Source organism: Ambystoma mexicanum, chromosome 13, assembly GCF_040938575.1.
Source record: "Ambystoma mexicanum isolate Mex_15411 chromosome 13, UKY_AmexF1_1, whole genome shotgun sequence".
In the NCBI taxonomy this organism is placed as follows: domain Eukaryota; kingdom Metazoa; phylum Chordata; class Amphibia; order Caudata; family Ambystomatidae; genus Ambystoma; species Ambystoma mexicanum.
Window position 1 is genome coordinate 171,905,191 of NC_090938.1, and position 8,887 is coordinate 171,914,077.

The 8,887-nt window shown below is 48.8% G+C and overlaps 1 protein-coding gene across 4 annotated transcripts in view; it reads right to left on the reverse strand.

The window, feature by feature from the left end:
- LOC138521033 (potassium voltage-gated channel subfamily A member 2) overlaps positions 1-8,607 on the reverse strand; it is a 62,551-nt gene extending 53,944 nt beyond the window's left edge. The window contains exons 1-3 of one of the 4 annotated variants that reach the window (XR_011282921.1): positions 8,314-8,475; positions 4,536-4,957; positions 1,631-3,326 (exon numbers count right to left, since the gene is read on the reverse strand). Coding sequence is in view for 3 of the 4 variants with exons in the window: in XM_069633541.1 (XP_069489642.1) it covers positions 1,685-3,184 (1,500 nt within the window). In the remaining variant the exon portion in view is untranslated. The other 3 variants (XM_069633541.1, XM_069633539.1, XM_069633540.1) reach the window with 3 other exon arrangements.
- Positions 8,608-8,887: the final 280 nt, after the last annotated feature.

The following is an 8,887-nucleotide window of genomic DNA, read 5'->3' on the forward strand; positions in this document are numbered from 1 at the left end:
TTACCGGTACCGGTAAATCCTTACCGCCTTACTACGAGGTCCCTTTACGGGTTGGGGAATTTAATGCCTGCTTTTTGCAGGCGTTAAAAACCAACCCGCAAAGGGACCCAGGGAGCTAATTACGGTACCGCAATTTGCAGTGCCGTAATTAGCACCTTCCCCTTTCCCATTATGCCCTATGGGGCAAAAATGGGACTGGGGAAGAGCAATGGTGGAAGGGGGAATTACCGCCCCGCCAACCTTGGAATGGGGCGGTAATTCCCCTTTCCACCAAGGCGGTGCCGGTATTTTACCGGCATGAACCATGGCGCTAATTGCGCCATGGTTCTCCGCCTACCGTGTAATGAGGCCCTATAAATGACTCATATACCAGTTGGATCCACTGGATGCAAATGTGCCTCATGAATATTCATGTTGGACAGCCTAACCTGTTTGCAGCCGCCCAGGAGCGGAATGACGCACCCTTAGTATGCCCTTATTGGCTATGCACACTCGAAATATGAGTGCTTCAGGTTGCCTATGAAAATATAAATATGTGTATGTATCTGCACACATATATTTGCATTGAGCAGTAAACACGCACGACTCATGCAAGCACCATGCAGCACCACACACCAACACAGATCATGTCCACCGCTGGTCAAAGGCAACTGGCTACAACATTATCAACATGGAGGCCTCAACGCAATGGCTTGGAAGTCTGTGCGTGCCTTTGTTGACCCCCAAAACATCAGAGGTGGAGGATGAGACAACGCAAGACTGACAAATTAACTTTGGGTGATCAATATTCTCCACCTGCAGTGGAAGAAATCAATGCAGCATTTGTTATGAAGCCAGCCTGTGAAATTGACTTAATGAACTACTTAAAGAAAATATCAGAATTTAATATACAAATTAAAAAGAAATCAACAGAAAAGTAAATGTACCTCGATTCAAACGTATGACCTTGTGTATATGAACATAGTACACATATGTATATCAAATCAGCTAAGTATAAATATGTGTGTGTGGTATTTTGATGCTTAAGTGCAAATATATATGCTACATGTCTAGTGTCGTTTTGTTGGTAATGGTTGCATGAGGTCCCTTGAAATATAAGTTTGGATTATTGGTGCAGTCGCACAAAGCAATAGCCATCACTGCGTATCTTTGGAAACTCATGAACCGTCCATTAAACCGATTCTAGGCGAGCTGTACGGAAAAGACTCCTACATGTGGTGCGTTGTTTGCCAGTGCTTAATTTGTGCAGGTGTTTGCTGGGGCTCAGCTCTGGCACTTATTTGTGAGCCCTGTCACCTATTGTCTCAGACGCACTTTAATTATGAAGTGGTCATAGTCAGTACATCCCTCAACCACAATGAGCAGGTGCGAGCTGTAGTGTAACCCCAAATATGTCGACACTGTGGGTAGTAGCTATGCGTGGTGGCAGCAGTGGTGGGGAACTGCCCCCCTCCCCTCCCGCAGTGTCACAGGAGTGCTAGAAAATATTTGGCCCTGGCACTTCTTTTTTTTTTTTTACAAATTAAGCACTGCTGTTTGCACAGGAATAAATACAGCTCATTCTTTTCACTATTGCTGTCCATGCACAACCACACCTGTAAACTAGATAATGTGAAATGAGATGTGTTACCCGGATGTGTAACTTCTATGTGAGCTGTAGGTACGCCAACTTTATGGATTTCGGCTACACATCGGTTCGCATTTTTGTGATATTGACATAGTTTGTGTTTGCAAGGGCGCAGTTGGCCGATTTCAGGTTCTCCTCTTGGATGTCTTCATTGCTATTGTTGGCACCTTCCTGGATCTCCATGTAATCGGACTTGCTAACAGTGGAGGCACTATTGCTTTTCAGAAGATCGGGAGACGACGGGATCTTTGGGCAACTGGTCACTTGCAAATATTGTGCTTGCTCCTCTCCCTCGGTCTCGCGGTGGTAGAAGTAGTTGAAGTTGGACACAATGACCGGGACTGGTAGGGCAATTGTTAGTACCCCGGCAATAGCGCAGAGGGAGCCCACTATCTTCCCGCCAATGGTCGTGGGGACCATGTCTCCATAGCCAACTGTGGTCATGGAAACCACCGCCCACCAAAATGCATCCGGGATACTAGGGAACTGGGAATCTTCTTCGTCGGCTTCCGCGAAGTAGACCGCACTGGAAAACAAGATGACTCCAATGAAGAGGAAGAAGATTAGGAGGCCCAGCTCCCTCATGCTTGCTTGGAGTGTCTGGCCCAAAATCTGAAGGCCTTTGGAATGACGCGAGAGTTTGAATATTCGGAAAACTCTCACCAATCGGATGACTCGAAGGATTGCTAAAGACATGGCCTGTTGGCCCTGCTGGCCATCTTCTGGCTTTTCGGCCAGCTCTGTTCCCAGGGTGATGAAATAAGGGATAATGGCTACAATATCTATTATATTCATAATGTTTGTGAAAAAGCCAGCTTTGCTCGGACATGCAAAAAATCTCACCAGGAACTCAAAAGAGAACCAAATTATGCACAGTGTCTCCACGATGAAGAACGGGTCTGTAAATGAGGTTGACTGGTGATAGACCACTGTAGTGTTGGAATTTGGATGATAAGTCACCACACTGCCATGCAGATCTGCATCGTCATCTCGGAAGATGGGCAGCGTTTCAAGGCAGAAGCTTACGATGGAAATTAAAATCACCATTACAGAGATAATAGCGATGATCCTGGCTGGGCCAGAACTTTCTGGGTACTCGAACAGAAGCCACACCTGTCTTTGGAATTCATTATCTGGCAAAGGGCGCTCCTCTTCCTTGATGAAGCCTTCGTCCTCCCTGAACATCTCCATGGCCTCCTCACCTAGTTCATAAAACCTGATTTCCTCTGAGAAGATATCCAAGGGCACGTTGACCGGCCGCCTCAACCTCCCACCAGACTGGTAATAGTATAAAATGGCATCAAAGCTGGGCCTGTTTCGGTCGAAGAAGTATTCGTTCCTAAGGGGATCAAAGTAGCGCATCCTTTTTTTGGGGTCCCCCAGTAGAGTTTCTGGGAATTGTGCTAGCGTCTTGAGCTGTGTTTCGAAGCGCAGTCCGGAGATGTTGATAACGACTCGTTCACAGCACTCGTGGTCGGCTTCCGGGTCATAGTTGTCCTGGGGATGACCTGCCAAAGCCGCGGCATCATCTGTGTGCTCTCCAGTTGCAACTGTCATATTTAAGATGAGCAGAACTTCTTAATGCAAATTTGCCAACAACCAGAGAGTTTGCTGGTCAGCGACTGGTCAAATCTTGGCGGGAAGGTGCACGGCCTTGCACTGGAATGGTTTTTGATAAAGCTTCTGACACATTTCTAATCTGGAAAGAAAAAGTTGCTCGAATTAGAAGCCATGACATGCGTACCTCTGCGTGGTTACGTCATAACACAGTGAAGAAGCGTGCATGAACACAGGACACGTTGGAGACACTTTAGGATGCCATTTAACGCTCAGTGCAGGGGTGGTGAGCCTTTCTGCAAATGATTTGTAAGACACAATCATTCTCATTTCAGCAGTAACCAATTTAGCAATAATGCACAGCTATTAAAAGAAAATTTAAATATTCAAATGGTCGGAAATTCAGGGCCATTTATGACTTTATAATGAATGCATTCGGTGCCAGATTGCATAAATGCCCCGGATGCCAGGCAATTCTGGAGGGTGGCTAGGAACTGTGCAGTGACATTCATGCAAAATGTTACTTGCAATGGTTATTTGTTGCAAATGTAATTTTTTGTTTTTAGGATTAAGCCAAAACTATTGCAATAAAAAATAAATAAGATAGAGATCGGATGTGAAGAGGGACACACAGCCTGTTGGTGTTGTTCGTCTATTTCCCGACCAACTGCTGCTTATGGCAATGCTAATCACTTTGGCCATTCCCACCCACTTATTGCCCCTCCATGCCCAAAACACCCTCGTGGGCTCTCTATGAGCTGGCTTTATCATCAGACTTGGTGCTGTATAGGGAATGCCAGTGTTATTTCTAAGAAGTCATCTGAGCCTTAAAGACTTAAATGCAGCAGTAAATGACCTTTGGGTATAATTAAAATGTCACCATGTGTTGCTTCTGCCAATCAATTTATAGGCAATATGTGTGTCCTCACAGCTGTTTTTTTTTGCATTGAAGTAGCTTAAAAACAAGCATTGTGAAAGTTAACAATGTTGTCTTTTGTATAGGTGTTAGGCATTTGCCAGACACTGACATCATGTGCCCAAGTGTTCTTACTATGTTATCTGTTGCCATCTTTTGGACAGGCCGTATCCTTCTGGCTGTGCCTGGCAAACGCCTATGTCATGCCCACACAAAAGCTGTAACAGTTGGCAGTGCCAATGCTTATTGCAAGGGTTGTTCTGTACAAACGCTGTAACCCTGCAGTTTCTGTTCTCTGGCATTGTGCTGCCATGCAAAACAGGCACGTGCACACACTTGATTTCTCTCGAAGTGGGAACCCTTGGCAGTGAGTGTGACGTTATACGTGCATTTAAATGAAATATACATCGATATAAAAATTTGAAAACGCGTTACCTTACAGAGCAAGTCTGGGGGTCGCTTAGCAACGCAGAGGATGTGGGTGGGTTTCCAGGGAATCCTGAACATGAAAGCAGTCATGCCATAAGTTGCCGTCTGCCAAGTTAACAAGATTGATGAGTCACCGTGTGCGAGGGGAGGCCCCGGGACCCGTCTGGCGAGGCTGGGCGCCCGGGGCGGGCACGACCGGCTCCTGGGCGCTCTGGCAACAACTCCTCTCCGGAGGTCAAACGCGCACCCTGCAGATGCGTCCGACGATGCGCCAAGGATGCTGAAGTCAGCAGAAGCCGGTGTCCCCTGTGTCCTCGGGGTGCGTGACGCGGCCCGGGAAGCGGAGCAGCCAGGTGGAGGCAGCGCCTCCCGACTCAAGGAGCCGGCGCTCGGCGGACACCACCCCAGCCCTGCGCTCCGTCATCGTTCTGCAATGGAATAGACAAGAAGACAAGCGTCACAGCACCGCACCGGCACGTACCCCTGGGCAGCCTGCGTGCAGAGAAGGGATCCATGAATGGCACGGGCGCCGACTGGCATCCGTGCCACCGCCCACTCCCCGCCACCCCCCTTCTGCATCCCTGCACACACTGCACCATGGAGCTTGTCCAAGCATCCTCACACAGAAAAAGACCGCAACCCATTAGGTGATAGCAACACCGGCAATCTGCAGCGCCATGAAGAGGCAAGACTGAAAGCAAGCGCTATCTAATTAGAAGCTTCAATATCCCTTATTGCATTTGTAACTTATCATTAGTTGTTTTATTATGTATTGTTTTTATATGTGTAATTATGTTTTTCCTAATTAAATACAGTTATAAAGGATATTAAATTATTTCCCTCTTGTTTTCCATTGCTGATTAAATTGGCTCATTTTTATTTCTGGAACTGCGGGTGTTCTTATAAATGTTATTGCTATTTGTGTTTATCCTTACCATATATAGTAAGTGCCCTTACACTATGTATACAATATGTATTATCAGTTATCATAGTATTAATATAAGTGTGAGGTAACATTGCCGGCAATGCTACAGTGCTGTGGTGCGTATGTGCATCAGTAGCATTGTGATATATGGATTGTATATGGTATTTTGAGAGATTATGTGTAATATGAGTGTGCAACACATATTATTATTAATAATAATAATGATAATAATGAGACTATGGTCACGGTGGTTGCTGTCTGTTTTATTTCCTCCCCTCGCGCCTTATGCAAGATAAATAAGAACCCAGGAAAGGCTTGTGGGGGGGTTTCTGGCTCGCAAACGAGCTGCCTGGAGAGCGAGGCAGGCTTGCGTTGGGCACCTGGGAACTCCCTGAGCAGCAGCAGAGGCAGCAGCAGACATGCGGTGCCCTGGAAACCAACCTAAACATGTCTGCCGCTCTGCAGCGGAACCCCCCCGCTCCATCATCGCAACGTCCCTGGGCAAAGCACACGCGCGGCATTGAAAGAGCCCAGGACTGCGGTGCACTGCTCACACACATACACTGGTGACACTGCGTCTGCAACGTTTGGGTCTCCAGGTGTTTTGGGCCACAACTCCCATCAGCCCTAGGCAGCGCAGGCAATTGCGAAGGATCATGGGAGCCGAAATTCAAAACATCTGGGGAGATGCAGGTTAAACACCCTTCAGAGCAGAATACAACTATCTATGGCAGCTTGTAGAGTCAATGTTGTCCAAGCTCACTATACTCCCCAACTGAAAGGAACTCATTGCAGCGAGCCGTGTAGACACAGCATTGATAGAAACCTGCTTTCTACATATTACACTCAGACAGGTCCATGCAACAGAGGCACTGCCCCACAGAGCTATCTCACTCGGAGCAAACGTCGGACCTAGAGGTATCCCATTTCATTTGCAGCAGGTGCATTTTCCTACTGAGCTATCCCTATGTCTTGGAATTCACACCTGGGACCAGCCAGTTGCACAACAACCCCGGATATGACTGCATTACTCAACTGAGGTCACGCAGCTTGTTCCACAGCTGTAAGTGCAAGTCACACACAGCAGGTACCCTAGAGCAGGGGCTGTGCTGCAGGTCAGACACGGCCCCATGCAGCAGGTGCTTAAACCCAGCCCGCCCGCTAATCCCTGCTTAAAGGGGCGTCTTCGATGAGGCTAATTTCCAAAACAAACTCTCGCGCACTCACCCAGGGCTGGACATCGACAATCGAACTGCTGTGAGTTAAACACCGAAACAATATTGCACGGCCTCGCTTTGCTCCACATCCTTTGCCCGTTGCTTTGTAGTTTAAGGAATTCGCATTGGATGGCGCGTGGCTTCCAATCAGGTGGCGCTGAGTGATGCGCGCGCCTCTCCTCCCCACCCCACCTCCCTGTCTGCCTGCATTGCACATTTCTGGGTTTGCAGCAGTGACATCCTCTTTGTATCCCATTGTTCGTATCCGTAGAGTGTTGCCCTGACTAGCAACCCCGGCCCTGCCATCGCATGTGCCCCCCAGCCCTGTGCAGCTTTATGCAGGCAGCGCGAATGGGAACGAGGACGGAGGTCCTGCTGCAGGCTCCCGGCCCGGTGCCCAAAAACACCGTCGCACACTGTGCCTGCACACCGCCCCGCGGAGCCCGTGCTTGTTTTCCTGTATCTATGGCACGAGCGCGCAGAGGCATGAGGCTTGGCGTAATACCACGCCCCCTTACTTACTACTTTAGCCAGACCGTACTGTCCAAAGCCATGGCACAACATAACATTACACCCTGGCAGCACGGCACATCATGCCTTCACAACAGATAACGCAATGCAGCACAGCCTAGCGAACCAAACCCTGCCATAACATGCCATGATATAGCATGCCATTAAGTGCAATGCCACACCGTACTGTCCAAAGCCATGTCACAATATAACATTACACCCTGGCAGCACGGCACATCATGCCTTCACAACAGATAACGCAATGCAGCACAGCCTAACAACCCAAACCCTGCCATAACATGCCATGATATAGCATGCCATTAAGTGCCATGCCACACCGTACTGTCCAAAGCCATGGCACAACATAACATTATAGCCTGGCAGCATGGCACATCATGCCTTCATAAAGGTTAACGTAATGCAGCACAACCTAACAACCCAAACGCTGCCATAACATGACATAATATACCACGCAATGCCATCCCATAATGTGAAATGCTGTATCATAGAATGGCATGCCGCAGAAATATATAACAAACATCATAACATGACACAGCACAACAAAGCCGTCAATGCTATAGTATGTCTCAATACAGTATACACATATCAGAACATACTATACTGTGGCATAGTAGCCCACACAGCACATGCCACTTACCCTAACAAACAAAACAAATCGTAATGCGGCAAAACATGGCAAGCCCCAACATACCATACCACTCTGCAATGCATGGTATTATGCCATGACATGCTACATCATAGTAAACGTTAACAATCCCTGGCATGTCAAATAATACAGCAATGCAGCACAGCATGCCACAAAACACGGATCATGCCATAACATATCCTAGCATGGCGCACCTATCACACCGTGGCATGTTAGGGCATGTCGTGACATCATAAGCATCTCTCACCGCCCACCGCGGCAATTCGGTGCTGCACAGGGCCCGGGGCCACTGCTCAGGTCCGCCTGTTCACACATACGTTAGTGTATAAATGGGCCGGAAGGTAGGTGCGTGCACTGGGTGCCCCCACATACACGCGCACAGCACACTCACTGCCGGGCGGCACGAGACCTGGCACCCCCGCCCCCCGCCCCTTGTGACCCCGCTAGGGGTGCGGGCGGCGGTACCTGCTGCGGGGTCCCCTTGCCGGCGGTGCTCCAGCGGCGCAGCATCCTGTATCCCTGATGCGCAGAGGCTGGGTCCAGGCAGCGGGCAGGCACCGGCTTACAATTGGCTCTGCAGTCAGGCATGCGACGCATACATAAGGAGACCGCTGCACTGTGCACCGCCGTTTACCTGAGCGAGGTTCCGGCAGCTTAAAGGGGCCGGTGCCCGGAAACGCGGCATGCCCAGAGCCAACAGCATCAGAATGCAGGGGCCGGGCAAAACACCAGCTTGCCCCCCGCCCCCCGCTGTCATCCAGTAGCCCCGGCGCTGACACACCGCAGGAGAACGTGTTTACTGGTTACCGACAGGGCGCCAAACTACAGACCCCTTTTAGCTGGGTTTATACAATGTCATAATTAGTAGCGCTTGGACGACCACGCTCAGTTTCAGCGCTATACACATGAAGCATCATTTAAGAAATAGGGGCAGTGTGTTTCCCCCAAATTGGGAGCACGAAGAGATGCGCGAAATACAGCCATTCCGTACTATAAAAGTAATGTATTTTTTAAATAGCTAATTGGAGTGCCTATCTCC